The 21,684-nt window shown below is 33.3% G+C and overlaps 1 protein-coding gene and 1 long non-coding RNA gene across 2 annotated transcripts; both read right to left on the reverse strand.

Moving 5' to 3' along the window:
• Positions 1 to 3,859: 3,859 nt before the first annotated feature.
• On the reverse strand, positions 3,860 to 8,271 carry LOC128550284 (uncharacterized). The gene is made up of 4 exons (XR_008368197.1): positions 7,880 to 8,271; positions 6,677 to 6,778; positions 6,187 to 6,281; positions 3,860 to 5,964 (listed from the first exon to the last, which is right to left on the reverse strand). It is a non-coding gene; the product is annotated as an uncharacterized LOC128550284 (long non-coding RNA).
• Positions 8,272 to 8,455: 184 nt separating this feature from the next.
• On the reverse strand, positions 8,456 to 17,915 carry LOC128550274 (stabilin-1-like). Its single transcript, XM_053528995.1, has 7 exons — positions 17,768 to 17,915; positions 16,359 to 16,523; positions 13,601 to 13,720; positions 12,585 to 12,707; positions 10,222 to 12,156; positions 9,461 to 9,583; positions 8,456 to 9,199 (listed from the first exon to the last, which is right to left on the reverse strand). The coding sequence occupies exons 1-5, from the start codon at positions 17,808 to 17,810 to the stop codon at positions 12,038 to 12,040; spliced, it is 570 nt and encodes a 189-aa protein (XP_053384970.1). The 5' UTR covers positions 17,811 to 17,915; the 3' UTR covers positions 8,456 to 9,199; positions 9,461 to 9,583; positions 10,222 to 12,037.
• Between the last annotated feature and the right edge of the window lie 3,769 nt (positions 17,916 to 21,684).

A 21,684-nucleotide genomic window follows, 5' to 3' on the forward strand; every position in this document is an offset into this window, starting at 1 on the left:
ACATGTAAATGTATATACGTAAACTTTGCTTAAACACATGTATACATCAATACACACACATAAAACTAACAAACAGACATAAACGTAAATGAAAAAGGAACACAGGGACACCGCCTTCAAACGGTCATTGACAAAACCAACGATTGGAAGTTTGAACTAAAGTTTACTTGCGCCAAAATCTTTCTGAGCGGATCAATTCACTGGATAGATTCTGATTCACTTTAGCCGAATATCTTTTTTGGAATGGTCGAACTATAAAAAACTCTAACGCTGCCACTATTGTTATGGTCATGAAATGTATTTGTAAGGCTGTAAAATGGAAAGGATTAAGTAATATCAAAGAACGCAAATCCATGCCTTATGATTCATTTTAAAATAGTGGAATTCTTTTATACATGTAGATGGATTGAACTGCTTTATCGCAAATGATCTGAAAATATAGCAACTATGAGTCTACGATTTGGTTAAATCAGTTCATATGAATCCAGATATTTAAAGTACTTTTCGATTTGTAACGAAAATAACTTCAATTTTAAATTATGTCAATTATCTACATTTGCTTAAAAACTTTTTCATTTCTGTATCATTAAATATTAAACTAACATAAAAAATAATCTGGCATCCATAACTTAAAATAGGCTATGTATTGTAGGAAGTAGCAGTATATTGTACTTGTCAGTTCTCTACTCATTTATAAGTAAAAGGTAGGCAACTCTACTACATATAACGTTTATACAATATGAGTTTTGTCCCTTAAGTCAAGACTTGTTTTATCAAATCAACGGAGAGACAGAAAATGTTTCTGAGTTGCAATGTCTGAACAAGTAAACTTGTCGGTTTAAGATGTATAACCTGTAACAAGTCAGCTAGTTCACAAATATTGGACTTACATAAATCCTGGGTTATGTCATGTTTAAAAAAACGCGTCTTGCCTGTAACATTTCTGCTCCGTTTCGTAGTTGTATGAACAAGAGTGCGTTAATACATTAAAACAGTTAAATATACAGTACATGAAACTTTAAGTCAGACAAGATAGAAAAGAAGCTACCCTATAGTGGTTATATTCGCGGAGGTTTAATTTTCTCTATATTCGCAGTCAACATTGACAGCGCGAAATCTAAACACGGTGATTTTTTGTTACGCGAATATAATACATTTCACAGAGGGAGACCACTCTTACAAACTTTACTCATTTTTTTCTTATATATTCTTAAAGGAGTAGTATTAGTACTCCGTAGTCCGTTGTATCATGTATGTACTCTTTGTTACGTTGTATTGTACCCCGTGTTTGTATTATCATGTCAAGTCATGTGTCCACTCGTGCATATGAACTTGTTTTGTAAGATAGGAGACGTTTTCATTGGTCAGTTATGCTTTTGCATGAATAACAACTTTTGGCGCGAACTTACATTTGTACAGCCCTCTATACATCATTCTTTAGAATCATTTGCTAAATAACGCATGTTCCTTAAGAACTACTTTTGTACTTTGGCAAAACGTCCTTACCTTTGGACACCTTGCTACCTTTGTACTTTGTCAAAACTTCCTTACCTTTGGACATATTGCTCTTGAGTATCTCAGTGTACATTTGCTAGACGTTTCTAGTAAGCTTTGTTCTTTTGGAATTTAGTGACAACTTAATGACCGCGAGAGATGTATTTTGTGAAATCAGTATTTTTCACGTGTGCTATTGTTGCATTGCAATTCGTATTGTTTTTATGTTCCTGATTTTATTGATTTATGTTTTAGGTTTTTCTTCGTGTACTATACTGGAACTGTCCTACAAATAAATAGATGAAACATTGAAATGGTTGTGTTCACCATTACACCGAAACTACCACTACTACACTTACATTGTTACTTCACCTGACAAACATTATCTCATAATATCCAACATTTTCGTAATCTAGAATACAAGTAGGGCCTAACGCCAAGAACACAAGAACCAAATGTGGAAACATGGAAATTGTACGAGTACAACTTGTCAGTGTATTGATACATGATTATAAATCAGTCAAATTATGCTTAGCAGACGTGGGGAGATACTTGTATTCTTACTCGTTTTCATTGTGATTGCTCAATTAAATATAAACACGAGGATTTTGATGAGTACGTCATAAGATGCCATTTACCATGTGCTTCGTTACATGATTAGATATTAAAAAAACAATGGTGATATTTTATTTCAATGCATTACCGGACAAAATTTTGCACAAGTGTTGAATTATTATTATACGCTATATGCGTCTCTATTCAGACGACAATGACATACTTTTTCGCGTGTTAATCATTATTAGCATGTCTAGTAAGAGTGATCTCCTTTTTCGCTGTTTACAACCAATTAAATCGCTGCCGAAATAGTTTCCGCGAAATTAAGACACCGTGATTTCAAACTCTCCAAAAACGCGAACATTTGGCACTGTGTGTATATCCTGCTATACAGTATCTAATCAATGACCAAGCACAACGTACGTGTTCAGGAGCTTGTTATATTTTGCAGTTATTCATAATCTGGATTAGGCAAGTTCCAAAAACATTGTTTCAAAGAGTATGACCACCAACCCGTTTTCGAGCGTAATTTCAACTAAATTTTGAATAAAATATGGATTTGACTAATTAAACATGGCCAAAACCTGTAAAATTGTACGATTTTATCATTTGCAATAACAATCCCGATTCAGAATATTAGTCTTGGACAATCATGGACAACAGATGTTCTAACAAAGCTGCACAAGATGTGATTTGGATGTAAGTAACGATAAAGACCGGAAAAAGAAAAGAACTATAAATTCTTTAACTCCAATTGTGTCATTGACGTTTAAACTAGGTCTGGACTTCTCTGCAACATGTCGCCGCATTATGGGGAACCTTTATGCCAAATAATATTGAAATCACTAGATAGATGGAAAGACCCAAAATAGACAGCTCCGAGTGTGACCTTGACCTTAGAGCCAGTGATCATGGTCTTGTGCGCGATAGATGGTTTTGTTATGGCGACTGCTTGTGCAATGTTGCTGATTATATAATAAATATACTTTAATGCATATAAAATGTACTGATCGGACAAAAAATGACATAAAATCGTAACATTTAAGTGTGATCTGATCGGCGAGCGGGATAGCGTTCTTGGTCCTCCGCAAGACACATTGTTTAATTGTGGGGACCACTTGCTTGAACAGACCTAAGTGAGATTTTCTGCGCATTTAAATGGTTTAAACTGGTCGTTTTGTCACTGACAGTTCAGACGCGGTGCCCACTATTTCTATTATTTTTGTTTGTCCTTTCTGTGTATTTAAAGTACATATAATCATGTATACATTCAGGTAGTAGACCCGTATAGACAATCGGTATCTTCCGTTAGTTTACGTATTCTCCGTATGCGGCTACGTCATTCTCCGGTTGCTATGAAAAACAATTTTCTGTTCTGAACAAAGGATACTGAGATGGGATACGGAGAATACGAAATTGCACAGAAAGTTACGATTGTCATTACGGGCCCATTACCGTTAACATATACTACTGTTCGGTTTCACTTCGTACTCACACGTGGTTTTTCCTATAAAATGTTTCCCTTTTGATAAAATGTACTTGTATATTTTTCGCTTGCCAGTGCACTTGGCGTTACTTTCATGGGTATTTAGTCTTTGAACTTTACCGAGAGGTAATGTATTTTCTCCGCCGGTGTATGTTCGTAAAAGCATGTTGCCTTAAACTCCGAATAATAAAGGAAATTTATCCTTTAAATGATGTTGCCTGATTAGTATGAAAATATTGGGCTATTAAGAAATTCTAAAAATGAAAACAAAAACAACAACTTAAATACAGTTCAGCTGTTTATTAGAAAAGTATTTATTGATACTCTGTTTTGTATTTACTAAAATATCTTTACATGCATGCAGTTGTTACAAAACATATTACAATGCCAGGAATGAACTGATTGAAGTAACATTCGAATCATTGAATAAGCACTCTAGTTTATTACATATTTCTTACACATGACATTTTACCGGAAAGACATTCTAGAATTGTATAAAATATACTTTGTCTAGCAAATCAAACCTTTGCAGCATTAATCAGTCAAAAATATTCAACAATTATTATTTTATTAGTTTCCCAATTCTATCGTCTTTGTTTCCGAAGTCTTTAATATCGTAACTCCACTCAATATTCGGTAACATCTTTATACACAATAAACAAAGCTTTTTAGAATTAGCTTCTTAATAATCAATTAAAAATCTACATAGTGAATCTTTTATTTTTAATAGAAACCCCAGACTTTAGTGTCATTCCGAACTACTTACACCGGTATCAACAAAATTCGTACACTTATCAACCCAAAACAAATGTGCTTAACAATACAAATGTCCACAATAAAAACGAAATTTTGTTAATTGTATCCATTGGTTAGTTAGGAAAAATATATAATCCTAAATAAGCAATATCATTTAGTCATGCTCATATGGCTTTCGACAGGAATAACATCTCACATGCATGATAACTATGATAATACATGTACATACACATCCCAAAACCATTATGCAGAAATCTGGAAAAAATTAATCGAATCAATAATTGTGTATATTTTTAATGAAATGTTTATGCCGATATTTTTGTTGATTCCATTTCTGAAATATGTTGCCCAATATTTCTTCTATGCTTAACAGTATGCATATCACTTAAGACATTACTCATGACTGCCTACAAGCCCGTTCCAGCCAATACATCACACCAAGTCATCCAATCGTATTGTATTTCTAAATATGCTACATGATTAAGCTCTTACGCCTTTCGTTGAAACATATCCACATCCTAAATAAAACTGCTGATCTAGAACTTAAACAGCTGAACTTTTCTCAATTTAAGTACACTAATATTTTCCTCTAAATCTAACGAAAACTCACACAAGGCGTGAAAAGTTGACATGTGTTTTATCGAAGCAAATATTAATCTATTACTAGTATTTGTATGAGTCATTTTCTGTTGCCCGAACGGGGCATTTAAGTTCAAGACAAAGTCAAGTTTACAAATATAATCATTTAAAAAGTTCTGAGCTATCTGAATTATGTGAATCAGCAATGAGTAAAATTTGAACATGTACTTTCATAGTACTTAAACATGACTTGTTCTGCATTGGTGAAAATATGTTATTCTCATTAAAGGTTAGAAATAGCTCCAGGGCGAACTAAGAACTACATCACGGCAGACCTATTGATTACTAGAAAGATGTACTCGTACATGTAACTAAAGATACAGTCTGTCATAATATGATTTATTTGTTCTGTAGTCTGAATTTTTTGTCCTGTAGTATAACAATGTTTCGAAAAAATAAATGCTTCACGAAATCACCAAGCAGTTTTATTCCGATAAGCATCGTCGTCAATTTCGCTGTCTCTATTATCAGCTTGTGTTTGATTGGTAGTGTTTTTTGCTTTTATTCTTTCAAAGTTGTACAACGCAAAATCCGTTACCTGCCAGTTCTTTTACTGCACATATTGCTCGATTTATGGAGCCACAAAAACCAAATAAAAAAATCAAACTGTAAAGGAGAAATTTCAAGTGCAGATTTCTGGCTATACATCAGTTTCAAGAAATTCGAGTTCTTCATGTACTAAAATGTTGCAAGTCTGTTCTTCAACATTTTTGATTGATTAAAATCAATCGGCGTGCCCATGTTCTGTTAGTTACAAACACATATACATCCTAAATATTTCTGTATGACAGTTTCGCTTAATACAGTCGGAGGAAACGTAGATCTATTTCAATATTAAGAGAACAAATACCTACAGTCATTAAATCAAAACTCTTAGGAAAATATATATGGACTTCAAACAAATTAACGTACATTTGCACGTGTGTAAAATCCAATTAAGAAGAATCTCATGTTAATGTATGTATATTTAAAAATAGAACGTCAGAAGAATCAACTGAGTTTTCTCTGGTTAATAATTACGTCTGGCTAAAGATCTGAAAATAGAAATGTGATATAAAACAAAATTATAATTATAAGCGATTTTACATGCTTTTGTTAATTTTTAGTGGCATCTGTATTTACATTTATTTCTCGAATAAAAGATTAACAGAACTGTTTCTCTGATACTCAATGTTACTGGATTAAATAATACCAATTGATTGTGTAAGGATTATACTCTATACTATAGATGAAAGATTGAACAAAATTACACGTACGCATTCTCATAAAATATTAAGAACTGCAATACTTAGAATTGACATCACAGTTACACTGGTTGACAGCTTGGCTGTGATTGTAGAAGACGGAACAGCTGCAATAGGAATAATTTGATGTAGATACATTAGAAAAGGTCAAAATTACATTTAAATCAGTTTCGTCAGTGTACATGTAAGTACGACCGACCTCTTTTAATCTGTATTTTTTCGCATAATGTGAATAAGAAAATTAGTTTGTTTGTTTTTTTTTTTTTTTTTCAGGTGAGTAAGATAATTATCTTGAACATCTTAAAACCTAAGCGTAACCTTATGCAAAACAAAAGATAATCGTTGAAACTTATCATTTCCATGCCAAAAATATATGCCTATACTAATGGCTTCGCTGCCTTTTTAGACTCAGACAGTTAGTTATTCCATAAATACAATGCTGTAAATGAATAACTATTTAAGTTAAAATTAACGTTCTTCACTATTAAAATCAGTAACCTACCACAAAGTCCGTTGGTGTCAATGTATCCATCCGAGCACTTACATGTCTCGTCGCATTCTGCATGAGTTACACATTCACCAGAAGAGCAGGTTTGACCTAGTTCTAATATATAAATAATTAATCTAACAATATTAAACCAAACAATAGTTCTGCCTATGTACAGAAGGTATTATATATACGTATAGCAAGTTTTTCATTACCCTTCCAATATAGAACCTGTCCATGGTAAAGGTTGCTGCGCGTCATTAACGGGTTTAAATTCCCAAATGGTGGTTTGTCTATAGTCGTTCCAAGGCGTTGCAGAACAATTTTTTGTTTTGTTTTGTTTTGTTTTGTTTTTCTATCGTGTTTTATTTTGTTTTTTTCTTTAGGTCATTTTTGTCTTTTAAAGTTTGTCTACCTATTTGTCCATCTAATTCAACAACAAGCGAGATCTTCTTAGTGGCTTCGAATTCTGGCTCTTTAATTAATTGACATTGCAAATCCTGACAGTGTCCGCTCAATAACTTGAGCAGCTTGTATCCAGTATTCACTAACTGAGTCAGGATGTTTATGGACATGATGTTTCGGCCAAATATGATAATCAGCCGCTCGGACAGCCATTTTTATTGTTGTGTTTTGACCCTTTAATTGCTCAAAACTGCAAAAAATGAGTGAGTGTCTGCACAATTACTGCAGTTATTTTCTTTGATCTCAACTTTTTTATACGGGAATTATATAGCATATAATATATAGGCCCAGCTTGAAAACGAACTTGTTCAGATATGTATCTCTAGAGATATGGCCATTAAAGATAGCTAATAGTGTCCAACCAGTATGTTGTTTTTTTTTTCAAAAGTCTAAATAATTTTTCTGTGAAAGGCGTATATTTTGCAAGACTGTGTAAAATGTCAATCTTTTGCACTTCCCTACAAGTACTGCAATATGGTTTCATTTCGGGGAAACCGTGTTCTTAGAATGTTCCCATTTATATCATTTACTATGTTATATCCTTGCTTGTGTGTAAGTCGTTAATAACGTATTGTTCGTAAAATACTATCATAAAATACTATTTTTCAGTTATTTTTTAATATTCAATGATTTGCATTTAATTTGATAATCGTATACAAAGTTCGATTAATCGTTGTTGCTATTCTTGTATCTGATGATGTACGACGTCTTTCTAACAAATCTTGAATCTTGAGCACATAGTTTTGTACTGACCTTTAGCACAAACATTGCCATCTTTGATGTAATTATTTATACAGGAACATACACCAACAGCTGGGCACTCTGAATTTTGAACATGACTCGTGCAGTCGGTAGCAATTGTACAGCTCGTTCCCAGTACAGAAAATACAAGGTAAACAAATCAAATCAAGTTATATTTTTACGTATATTTTTCAATGATAAAACTGATAAACGATTTCTTAATACAGCTTACTCTTGGCTTCAGAGGTGACAGGAATATTATCATTTCATTGAAAGATGAAGATATATAATATGAAGTTCAAAATTGTAGGTTAATTGTTTTTGTATCGATAAATTCGCGAAAGAACTAGTGCATCATTCCCGATATATTCCCGTCATTCGTGATGTCACTTTCGAATCTGCTGTCTCGTTTTAAAGTTTATATACGACGATATTTCAATTTTACTCAGGGTATATTTTGTCATTTATTTAATAATAAGTGTAGATGCATATGCAATAATAGTATTTTATTGCATATGCATCTACACTTATTAGTATTATTATATAAAAGATAAAAAATACCCTGAGTAAAACTGAAATATCGTCCTATATAAACTTTATAACGAGACAGCAGATTCGAAAGTGACATCACGAATGACGTCATACAAACGATATAAAACGTAGAAATATTTACGACTGACGTCTCATTGTAAACTATCAGAGTTCAACAATGAGGATGTAAAAGCACGTTCTATTTATCTGCTTTACAAACAGTGTTGTCAGCAGTACTCAGTTTATAACCGTTTGAACATTTACATCTTGGTGATGGATTAGCATCATCACATTCTGAGTTGTCAGCTGTGCAGTCCGTGCCTCCACTGGAACAGGGAGTCTCTAGCACTGACACTACACACGAAAATTAATAACTTTTAAAAATGAATTAAGTATAGGTGTATTGTACGCTTAATGATCTAGATGTTGTAAAGCAAAGCTATCATATTTCTGTTCTATTACTGTTTTACAACAAAATAAAATAACAAATTTGGAGTAGCCGAAAATGCTTTATCTTCAATCTTACATGTTACATAAATAAACAACGGCAAGACGGCAATTTCTTAAAACATCTATTTACATATTAAAAAAGTGTTTCAGATTGACTGATTTGCTCAAACAAAGCCTCCGTTTCTCGTTGATAATAACACAATTGAAGAATTAGGTCCGGTCTCTTACTTTTGGCGCAAAGATTATTTTCTTTCTTGTAACCTGCCACACAGGAACATGTTTTTGAGGAACATTCTGAATTTGGAACTGTCCCTGTGCAATCAGTGTTTGTCGAACATGATGCTGTTAGAACTGTTGAAGAAAACTCAGACTTTAAAAGGCAATCTACTGATCATTTATCAAAACAAATAATTAATGGACTAACCGGTTTTCTTTTTGAATTTGTATTTGTTTTTACCTAAGCTCCAATTTAAATATGAAATATCGACAAAGTCTGACACTGTTGAATTTGAAAATTTGTAATAAAAAACGTGTTTCAGATTGACTGATTTGCTCAAGCAAAACCTTTGTTGCTCGCTAATAATAACCCAATTGAAGAATTAGGTTACTTACTTTTGGCGCAAAGATTGTTTTTTGCCTTGTAACCTGCCACACAGGAACATGTTTTTGAGGAACATTCTGAATTTTGAACTGCCCCTGTACAATCAGCGTTTGTCGAACATGATTGTGTTAGAACTGTTAAAGAAAATTCAGACTTTAAAAAGCAATATATACTGATCATGAAACAAAATCAAATGATGGTTAAACCGGCTTTCTTTCGAATTTTTATTTTGTTTTTACCTAGGCGACAATTTAAATCTGAAATATCGACTTAGTCTGACAAGCTGCTGAATTTTAAAATTTGTATACATTACTACGATTTGCAAGAAATATTCTTTTAACGTTCAAAACTTTAAAATTGTAAGTACTTCTAGGTATTTGATCCGTTATGCCACTAAGCAATTTCCATGCGATAACGTATTTCCTTTGGCATTTAAGCATTCTTTGGAATTTAAGCTTAAGTTTATAGCTCAACGCGCACATGGTGTTCCGTAAACCTTGTGAATGCCAAAATCGCATACGGCGAATGCTTAATTGGCGGATTGTCATTACCAGTCCGCTACCTTAAAAATTAACTTTTGTAAGAGATTTCAAGTCTTAACTTCAGAGCATTGATGAATCTGTGCCAAGATAAACGCTTTGAAATTTGAAATTAATCGATAGGTTTTGAGAATATATTCCTTCAAATACAACATGTTCTCTTTGCATCTGAGACAGATCAGGAATAAAACAAGGTTCGTCACGAAAAATTAAATAAGAATCAGACAAAATACCTTTTAAACATTCATTGTTGTTTTCTTTGAAACCTCCTGTACATGCACATTTTGAAGAAGAACAAGTGCTATGTGCAACTGTTTTTGAGCAATCAAGATCAATTGTACACGAGCCTGTTAAAACTGTAACGATAGAGAGAACCACTCAAACTTTGTGGATATTAACTTGTACATGGCTGCAATTTTTAGAAGTAATTGTTTTTAGGAAAGATCTATTGTAAATATAAGACTGTATATTTTTATTATAATGATTTATTTTGAAAAACAAAATCATGCATAAGAGAACATAGAAAATTATTATTCACTGCTGAAACAAATATTAATAACGCATAGAAAACGCATCTCACTCAGCTACTAAGGGTTTTCACTGAATAGAAAACTACGGATTGCAAATGTGCATATTAAGGTATCGGATCCCTAATAGTAATGTTTAAAAAAATGGCATTTGCTTGGTATATTCTTAAAGTTGACCATGTTTCGCACTGTGTTGCAAATTTTAAACAAGTGCCGTTTTTTTTTGTAAATTTTGTATAATTTATGGTTTTTCCTCAAGCTCACGTACAGACAAATTTCAAAAAACGTTTGCAGAGAATTCATTACAGCATTAATTTTGATAAAAGAACAGAATTCTAACTCCAACATTGAAAAATTTAGGTCGAATCCTTTGGGTCTGTTTTGAATTTTGCTCACTTCATTCAAAACTTACCTTGCGGCAGAAGTAAAACCTACCTGCATTTCTTCCACAATATGTAATCTAAAGAATGAAGGCAAAATAGAGAACTTTTATCGCACGTTACTCAGTATTTTTAAAGATGTCTAACTCTACCCCTCCTGATTCAGAGGTAAATTTACTTTTAACAGCAAGAAATCGCTTAGAAAATGAAAATTTTCCACTTTTGTACAATACATCCATAATAAGTCTTGAAAGAAGTAAAAACTTACTAGAAATATGGAAAATATGGAAGAAAAGTTTGGTCCCAGTGGGGCTTGAACCTACGCCCCCCTGAAAATTGCAGTCAAAGTAGGTTTATGGTAGAAATTAAATACTCTTCAAAAAGGAGGTACTCTGTTACGGGTCAATACCTTAAGACAAAAATTATTTTCACTCTTTTCCATACTGAATATACATGTATTCAACAATGAAAAAAGATAGATTATTGCATTTTTTTTGTATTGGGTTTAACGCCGTTTTTCAACAGTATTTCAGTCATGTAGTGGGCGGGCAGTTAACCTAACCAGTGTTCCTGGATTCTGTACCAGTAGAGACCTGTTCTCCGCAAGTAACTGCCAACTTCTCCACATGAATTATCAGGGGTGGAGGACGAATGATTTCAGACAGAACGTCTTTTATCAAATCGTCACGGAGAACATACGCCCAGCCCGGGAATCGAACTCGCGACTCCTCGATCCGTAGACCCACGCTCTCCCTACTGAGCTAAGCGGGCGGGCTAGATAGACTATTGTGACCTTTTCTTTCAGGTTGGTTAAAAACTGCTGAACTGCATAACAAGTAAGCAATTCACATATCTGCTTGCATTCTAGGTAGCATTATATAATCAAAATTCTCTAAATTGGCCTTTTGTCTTTCACAAGAAAATGTGTCACTCTTTAAAGGCAAGCCATTAACAACAATATTTCTGTTCAGGTTGATACATTCAAGTTGCTAGTTTTACATCGATAAATAATATGTCCTTTTGTGTTAATGTTTTCTTGTTGTTGTTGTTTTTCTTTTTGTTCTTTCATTTGTTAAACGTTTCTACTTAGTGTAGACATAACTAAAATTTAAAGAACCTATTCAACAAAAGAAATAAATACTTTACTTACCCTTTGTACAACTGCTGCTTTTTAATTTATAGCCTGCGATACAAGAACACGAAGTTGCTGTGCAGTCAGAATTGGCATCAGTTCCAGTGCATTCATTCGCTACTGTGCAACCTGAACCATTAGATAACAAAACCACAATATTATAATGTAACAGTGTTATTAAAGTCCTTGCAAAGAATTCTAAAATATATTGCTGTAAACATTAAGCTTACATACGGAGAGAATTTAAGAATGTGTGACAGAGGTACCATATCTGTAAATGAAATAACAACAGGAAAAATATTTTTTTAATATTTTGGTTAGTTTAAACGATTTATTTCTTCTAAAATTATAGTGTATGGAGTCAAAAGTTCACCAAAATGTTCACAAAATCTGTCTGATATGCGCAATGTTGTAGCTACAGAGGAAATAATCAAACTATGAACTGAAGTTTGGTTTCATATATACTTTCATTTATACATATATTCTATAATTTAAAGCATAAAGCTTGTAACCCTCTACTCGAACTACTTCAATCATATTTTTGAAATCAATCCAACCTTTTACACAGATATTATTTTCTTCTTTGTAATTGGTTATACAGGAACATGTTGAACTTGAACATTCGGAATTCGGTACTTGTGCACTGCAGTCCGCATCATCGTTGCATGCAACATCTAAAACTGTTAACCATACATTAAACTATGAAATCTACTTGGATATTTATGGTATCACAATACATATTTACAATATTTACAGTGCATCGACATCAAGTGCAAAAAAACATTCGACATTGTAACAACCAAGTTAATTACGTATATTTCAATGCCTTATATATATTCTAGCATAAACGCTGTTCTTGTCACTTTTCGGGGGTTTTTTTACTGGAGAGTAAACGTGTGTTAACAGATGCTCGCGCTCATGTGCCTCCCAACAACTTTTTATATATGTGCGTTCCGTGGCAAAGCATAAACGAATTACGGCTACAGAACGGATATTTCAAAAGTAAAATGACGTCAACGCGATTAAACAACACTGACACTCCTGTGCATTTCATTGAAATTTAATGACATTGATGGACACTATATTCATTGTTTAGTTTTTACGATAGTGTTAGCGTATTTTCATTTTGTGTCAGATCTTTGGAACCCGTCTGGATTCTACAAATGTTATAACAGGAAACCTATATTGATAAAATCACACATGCTGGACAGTTTGCAGTCAACGGGTGAGCTTTTTAAGCAGACATGATGCTGCTCAGAGATTAATTTTCGTCCATGCAGCTAATTTGTTTAATATAATAAAGTGTATTTCAATGCAAATGTATTGCTTTTGCAGTCTCTGACATATGAATTATTACTTAAATAATAGTGCCATCTAGACTTTCGAATATTTTCAAAAATAGCTTTGTAGTCATCACCTTACAATGTGATAACTGAATAGCCACAAAGACTAAATAGGGTCGCTATATTTCCTGTAAATGTTTCATTTTCTGTTAAAAAGAGTATATATAACTCGCATACTTATAAGACGTATTGCCATCATCATATATGTGCCGAAAATCTGACCAGCTAACCTTTAACACAGCTTGTCCCGTCTCCTTTATATCCCGCAGCGCAAGAACACTGACCAGCTGTACATTCGGCGTTTGTCACACCTGCACAGCCAGAATCTGCGTCGCATGTATCAGATAGTCCTAAAACGTTCAAATGCAAAACAAATCATATTGAGAGTGATATTTAGACTGTGTAGCTGTTTGTACAGAAAATGAAATTTACATTTATTAGAGAGGGTTTCAAACCTTGTAAATACGTCATTTAATATAACTATTTCTGTATTTTTTGTGACGTTCATGTATTTCTGTAATTAATTTTGCTTCATCTAATCTTTTATGATAGGTGAGTCTATTCTTAATATAATTACATTACTCAGAGGCAACTGAAGTTTAATAATAAGAATAAGAATAAATCTAAAATTCAGTTTCGAACAAATCAATTGATTGATCACAATCAAAGGTAGGCTCACCAAATATTGATTAATAGCTTCAGATTAAATTTCTACCATAATTTATAGGATAACTATCGTTGTTCAGTAAATAGGGCGAATGTAAAGTTTTCACTGACTTTAGTTAATAGCAATGAATTAAAATGGAGATACGAACATAGTATATCTCAAGTTTGTACATTCCTCTGATTTTTGTTTTGAGAAAGCATATATCTTTTTAAGGTAAATTTAGAGATTTGAAAAAAGGGGTTACCATCTGAACAGTAACACTAGATTTCAACAGTATGGTAAATTAACGTAATTAAGAAATCCTCAAGCAATGTTGAGTTCAAATTTGTTACGAGTCGTGAATGTGTTTGTCTACTACTGACATAACAACTGCCAGAATGACTTTTCACATCTCACGTAGTTGTAGAACTCAGAGTAAAAATTCAATATGTATGTACAGATGTGCTCGTGATTAACATATACACACCAATGCATTGACAAATGTAACAAATGTAAACACTTCGGTGGGGATTTCGTATGATGTGATGTTGGTTTGTTCTTGTAAACAAGTTGCGATTTAAAATTTGAAGGTTTGTCCACATTACTTCAGCTACTAGCGCACTGTGAAATAGAATAAGTGTAAACTCCACAGACGTCCAACACGACAAAATAAAAATGTTGCAGGCTCGATTGAGTCTTTTCATGGACTAAATGGAAATACATGCTACTTTCTATGCACTTTAGTCCTGGATTGAGCATTACCCAACATCTGTACATGTGATAAGTAGCAACATACAATTTGGAGACGTATGTGCACATGGACATTTTAAAGATCCACTGGAGTGCAATTCAATGAAAAACAACACAAGGTCACCTGTTAAGGTGGTCCTTAGTGTAGTCCTAACAAACGAGCAGAACTAAAACAAACTAGACCTTGAAGTTGACAACCTCTTGCATTAAATTGAAATTCAAAATATAATCCATTTTCATTAAGAAAGCATTCAACTTGGTCATAAACCACTTATCTTTCTTAACCTTTAGAATATTATTTAAAATTGAAACAATACGATAATTTAGACCAGCAGCGTTATCCTTTTTTTTATGAAAGGAGGGACAGTTTCAAATAACAGCTAATTAAATAAAAATAAAAGATACTCGATTTTGGAAAGTGTAAAAATAAATCGCTTCATCAGCATAGAGTTTGATATTAAATATTAAGGTATTAAATGCGTTATATATTGTTTCGGCATTCGCAAGAAGAAGGTTATTTAATTTCAAGTTATTCATATTTTCGATTTCCTACACTTAAGTCAGAACACACGTAGCGCTGAAATTAATCAATAGATAAAAAGGATAATTAACCGTTATGTTAAAGTGTTATGTTACAGTTTTTAAAGTGTATCTCAGAATTTTGTTACTGTAGTTGAAACTATCATTATTTAATTTCAGTTAGGTTTGCATATTCACCATTTATACAATATATAAATGAAAATGAAAAAGAACGACGAGCAGAAGGTTACTTATTTAGAAAATGAAACCATTATACGATTAATATATCGAATGCAATTTCCTAAAATGTAAGAATTGTGATATAAGTTCGAGATAGTGATACAGTTTTGAGAAATCAACGGGTAAACATGGGTAAAAGTCACGAAAAAATAATCAGACTAACAGAGAAACGCAGCCTCCTAAAAGTCACAACTCACAGCACGCGGACGTGCACACGACTGATACACACACCACTCATTCTTACCATCACCTTGTTCCAAAGTCAAAGGACAGTGTAAATAAAAGTTATCCTCGCCAGGTGAATTCCTAACCTACGCAATGGCAACAGAAGGCGATTTATATAAAACGCAAACTCTAAGATGTTCTTGTAAATGTATCTTAAAACTAAAAACGCAAGTACACAATGCCTTTACAGAATACAACAAGGGAAACACCCTTAAGGACCTGGTGAAACATATTAAAATAGTTCAGTTCCAGTGGGATTTATTCCGTCAGACATAAAGAGGAAAGTGTAGCGTCCATATGTAAAAGGGTTGAACACTGAACATACAGCGTGTCTAAAACAGTTGAGTCATAAAATCTTTTAATAAAACCATAAGAAACCCATTCAGTAAATATAATCTGGGAAGTAGATCCCTCGGAAGCACCGAGAACAATGAAAACAGTGAAAATTGCACAACGTAAATTTGTTCGTTCGTTTGAAACTTATACTGTGCATATTTTTCAGAATGGGAAATGTTTAAACCGAAGGAAACAATCAACTTTTAAAGAGACTTCACGTATAGTCTAACAAAAAACTGTAAATTAGTTACATCAAACCATAGACTGGTTACCTTTTGCGTCACACCCATCATCATTTCCATTGTTTTTAAATGCCCCTGTACAGATACAATTTTTGTCAACATCTCCTCCTGCATTTGTGTCCATTGAACAAACGGCATTAGGATCGCCTCCGGCTGCTGTGCATGCTGCATTGTCGGCACATTTTTTAAACAAGGCTGCAAAGTATACAAATATATTTTAATAACAAGTATTTATGACCTAACTATTTCACATACACATTACGAATGAATCATTTACTGAAATAAGAAGTATTTTCTTTTAAGAAACATGAAACAGTTCTTAAGAACCACAACGTGTATAAATTGTTACATAAGCACTAAGGAGTGATAATTAGAAAATCATGGTGTTAGGGTCTTGCAGTTTTGGGTCATAATCATTTATGTACTAGGAAATTTTGACAAGATTGTTCATATACTTTTAAACTTGGGACAGACTGTCTGCTAATAAGGACAAAGTTTAAATTATGAAAATAAGACAATTTGAATTGAGCTTTGAGTCTTAAAAGAGTTTTACATTTTCTATAAACAATAGATAATTTTATATATTCATGAAAGCATATATGAATCAATAGGGCATTCAAAGTAACTACCGGTAAATATTCTGAAATGGTTAAACATATAACTGTGCAAAAAGTCGGAAAATTGGACGTACTGTTTGAAATAAAAATGAAAGCTATGTTTGTCAGCCAAAGAAGCAAAAACAATAAAATAATTATTGCGAGCAAAACGACTGTATAAATTAAAGTATGGTTGGGGCATAGTTATTTCCTTTCATTGAAACCGAGGGAAGGATATATATCAACCTAAATATCTGAGAAATATTTGAGTCGGATCATTTGTTCACTTATTGTTCCAAGCCCCCGTAATAGAATCAACCTTCCATATGTATTTACTGATATTTTGAAACACATTTTATTTTCTTATTCTTTTTTTTTTTTTTTTTTTTTTTGCATTTAGTGTTGACTTGGTGAAAAATATTACTGTCGTGCACATTACCTCAAAGATGTCCTCTATATCCATTGGGGGCCTCCGTGGCCGAGCAGTTAAGGTGGCTGATTTCAAATCACTTGCCCCTCATCGATATGGGTTCGAGCCTCTCTCGGGGCGTTGAATTGTTCATGTGATGAAGCCATCTAGCTGGCTAACAGAAAGTAAATGGTTCTACCCAGCTACATTCTCGTGATGAAATACTAGTAATGCACGGAGGAGCATCTTGGGTCTTCCTCCACCATCAAAGCTGGAAAGTCGTCATATGACCTATAGTTGTGACGGTGCGCCGTTAAACTTAACAAAACAAATAAAAATGCGCGATTACTTAAATGAGAAATTTGCAGCACGTCCTACAGTTGACGTATATAGTTTAATGAATAATTTTCAAAAAAGATGGGCTAAGAATTTACCTGCGTTGCCCCGTGTATTGTGATAAACACAATGGCCAAACATATAGATCCAATGGAGAAACAGTCCTGCAAGTGAAATGAATTATATCACTTCGATGTGTTTACTTTTTTACAGATTCAAGTAAACTCTGTCATAGCGGTACAGAAAGCGGTTATCCCTCAGTGTGGGGACAGACCTAATAAACCCCACATATGTAATACCTTTACACCACATTTTACACAGATGAAACATTTATGCATATCTAAATCATTTTTGAGAAGACGATCCATCGGTTTTGTCGACTTTAACCATGCAGTGCACAGTTTCCGGATAACACTGCTGATTACAACGGGACCATTCAAAGCAGATATGAATTAAAACGAGTATTATGAATGCAATTTGGTTGCTATGTATATCAAAGTAGTGTCGACGGTTAAGGGAGTCGGAGCGGTTACTTTAGAGACACAGAAAAGAAGGATACTCTTTTAGAAGTGCATCATAACATCTGTGAATTATGGTTGTTCTACAGTGATCCTGAATCAAATCAGTAATAATGCCAGAAAACGTCAAGCACTTCGAAGTCGATAGCAATCACATTGAATTAATATCACAATAATGTTCTAGTAAGTGGATTTACATTTCCTTATTTCTTTGCTTCTGGTTTTTATGTTTTCTCACCAATTAAAACTTTACAATGATGCTGCTCTTATCTTTACATCACTATTACTATTCTATTGACCACTGTACTTCTACTATGAAAGAATAAATTTATATTTATAAACTTTCATTGACGAAAGTGAAGTTAACAAACTAAACTAAGTAAATAAACAAAGTTATATCATTTGTTTATGAATGAAATATTCTTAAGGAAACTTTCAAATTTTAAGAACACATTACTCGTAATTAATTTAGACACATATGTACATATAACAAAATAATAGCATCGAAAACCTAATGAACATTATCAATGTATTATATAATTGTATCTAAATTGATATAATTATAAAAAAAAGATATTTTAACGCTACAATAAACAAAATTTGTTCAATCTGATAAGAAAATTAAATACAAAAAGTAAATACCATTTTTGTGTCTGTCTTCCTTGTAATGCATCCAAACTATAGATTCGGGCGTTTTATATAAAACGGGTAGACATAAGCCGACTGGCTGATAACATCGAATTGTACTTGAAGACATGAATACGTTTATTTGCTCATTTAAATAACGGTCTTTGTTCTGTCTTAATTTTGACAGACTAAGACGAAGTCTATATGTATATGATGTACTTATTTAGGTATATTATTTTAGTCATGACTAAAATTTGTGGAGATGTCCCGATGGCAGATTTACATACAACATATATACAATAACATATGACCTTCGACTTAAGGGTCTTTTACTCTAAGACTTGCCATCGCCTTATAATGTTAGCTAATGTTCATAAAACTGCTAAAAAAACCTTACCCTGCTAAATTTCTATAATGAACTTCTCCGTCTTTCAATTTGGACGGTACCATTAACTGTTAATGGGGTGCTTACCAAAAAAGGCACTGACTGAATGGCGAACAGAGTAGATCAGCACGGATGTGCAAGCTGATCATGATCTACAGTGTTCGCAAAGGCAGAATCAATCGTGTTCAGCATGATAAGGCTTAAGATGCATCTTTTAGCGACTTAGGTTTATTGATGCGTAGAATTATTAAGAAAATTCTGAATAAGCGGTCTAAGCATTTATGATACTTTTATTTTAAAATTTGAATCGTGAAAAAAATGTTTCGCACAATTCACCAAACTCGTGTCATTGACAAAGGTTTTAGTTATTTATGGTCGCTCAGATATCATTGTGAACGGTCACATATAACTTGCAGTGCTCTTTTAAAGAAGGTTTTTAGGGAGAGAGTTTCCACAAAAGCTTATAGCTTTCTTATCTATCCACTATGTTTGTACATTTGTAAAACTGCAAAAAAAAAATGTAATTATATCAATAAAATGCTGTAAAAACCAAAGAAGGTTTTATTTATTGCACGGATATGCTTATAAGTACACTAAAACACAAAACGAATTATTTACTTTTCGAAGTGTTCTGTCTACACACCTTTATCTCTGAGATGTTTTGTTGAATTGTTGCACACTAGAATAATTATTATTCAATGAGTTTTGTTCACAATTGTACTGGCAAAAAACGAAGATTCTTTCAAACAGCAATAAAGTATGAGGAGACATTTGTACAGAAGGCATGACAACACGTAGGAAATACTTGTGTATTTCTCATAATATATCTCAGATTTACAAATGATTTTATGTGTTTGCAAATGTACTATAAATTCACAACGCAGTCCGCAACATTGTTTGAACATGAGGTGCATCAGTGAATCTCCTTATAAATTGTTATGCCGCCATGAACGAACATCAACAGTAACTTAAATTGCTTTTTTGATAAATGTGACATTATATCAATGCATTGAGTGAAAACGTCCTTGTCGAAAGTTGGAGATTTGTGCTTTATCTCATAGTGAAATTTCAAATGACATATATAATTCAGGCGTTTGGGGTTCCCAAATTTCAAAATTTTTCGTAGGAGGGTCCTCGGTCTTTTAGTTAAGACAGCTCAAAACACTGGTAAAACTTCAGTTTATGATAGATTTCTTTCTCTCAAGCCTTACGAGAGTGTAGGATTTAGCGTTCAAAATATGATACTTTCCTTGAGGCCCCGTACCCCACATGTGGTATGGGGTTCCCCTTCCCATACTCCTATGCCCATGGTGTACACACAAATTATAATGGTGTGTATACGCCAGCTCATTCAATGGGCAAAGCCTACATGCTACAGCCCTTTCAATGACAAACACCAGGTGAACATACATTTATTAACATAGTAGAATAACATGATAACAGTAGTAATTATAATGAGTTGAAGTCGATGGGAACTAGAAAAACAGACTTGCTGTCTAATTATTTGCATGTCTTAGTTACACAAGAATTCAAACTGGAATAGATTTACACCAATAGCCAAAATAATAAAACTCTTAATTGTACTGAATGATAAAATCAGTTGTCTTGCATAAGATTTAAATCATGAATATACGTCAAAATGCACCAGCGCTGTTCAACATTTCTAAAGTTTTCTGAGGGAGCGTGCCTTGAACTCGACTAAATGTGTCCAACATCCGTCACATACCGTTTAAGGTATTAACTACACAAAGACACATACGCGTACACTCGCACGCACACAAACACACAGCAATTGCAGATTTGAATCATATTTGCTATTGAATATTACCGTGGTTTAAATTTGAAGCTATACTGTTTGTTAGATGGCTTCTAAGCCTGCAGCATTTTCGTTTATGGTCCGTTGGGCGGCCTGTGGTTTTCCACACTTCTATATGAAAAATTCATAAAGTGAAACGTTTTAAAAACTACTTTATCCACATAAGCAGAATGTATACTTTTATCTTGCTTGTTAGTTTTTTTTTTAATTATAAAGTATAACAAAAGACAATGTCTTTGGTTTACTCTAAAAACATTTCTGGCAATCGAGTTCTGAATAAAGTTGGCTCTCATATAAAAACAAATACTTTGGCACGACGAAAAATGCTAGCCTTACTCCCACTTGAACGGTGGGTGCAAAACAACACTAGAGAGATCAAACTGGTAAGTGATTTAAAACTTAATTTTACGTGATAACTGAAAAGCAACGGCATGACAACACAAATGCAATAACGTTTTGTTTGTGTTCATGTTGCAGTTTGTTCATTATTTTAGCATTATTTCATTATTAAGCATCGAAATGGAGACAGGATAATTTAACACTCTGAAAAGATTAGGATATAATTACGCCAGCACATTTTGTGAGTAATAAATGTCGTAAATACTCAATATCTGCTTCCGATTGAATATGACCACGATCAACTTTTAGAGTATACAGTAACAGTTGTTA

Source organism: Mercenaria mercenaria, chromosome 17 (genome assembly GCF_021730395.1).
Source record: "Mercenaria mercenaria strain notata chromosome 17, MADL_Memer_1, whole genome shotgun sequence".
Classification (NCBI taxonomy): domain Eukaryota; kingdom Metazoa; phylum Mollusca; class Bivalvia; order Venerida; family Veneridae; genus Mercenaria; species Mercenaria mercenaria.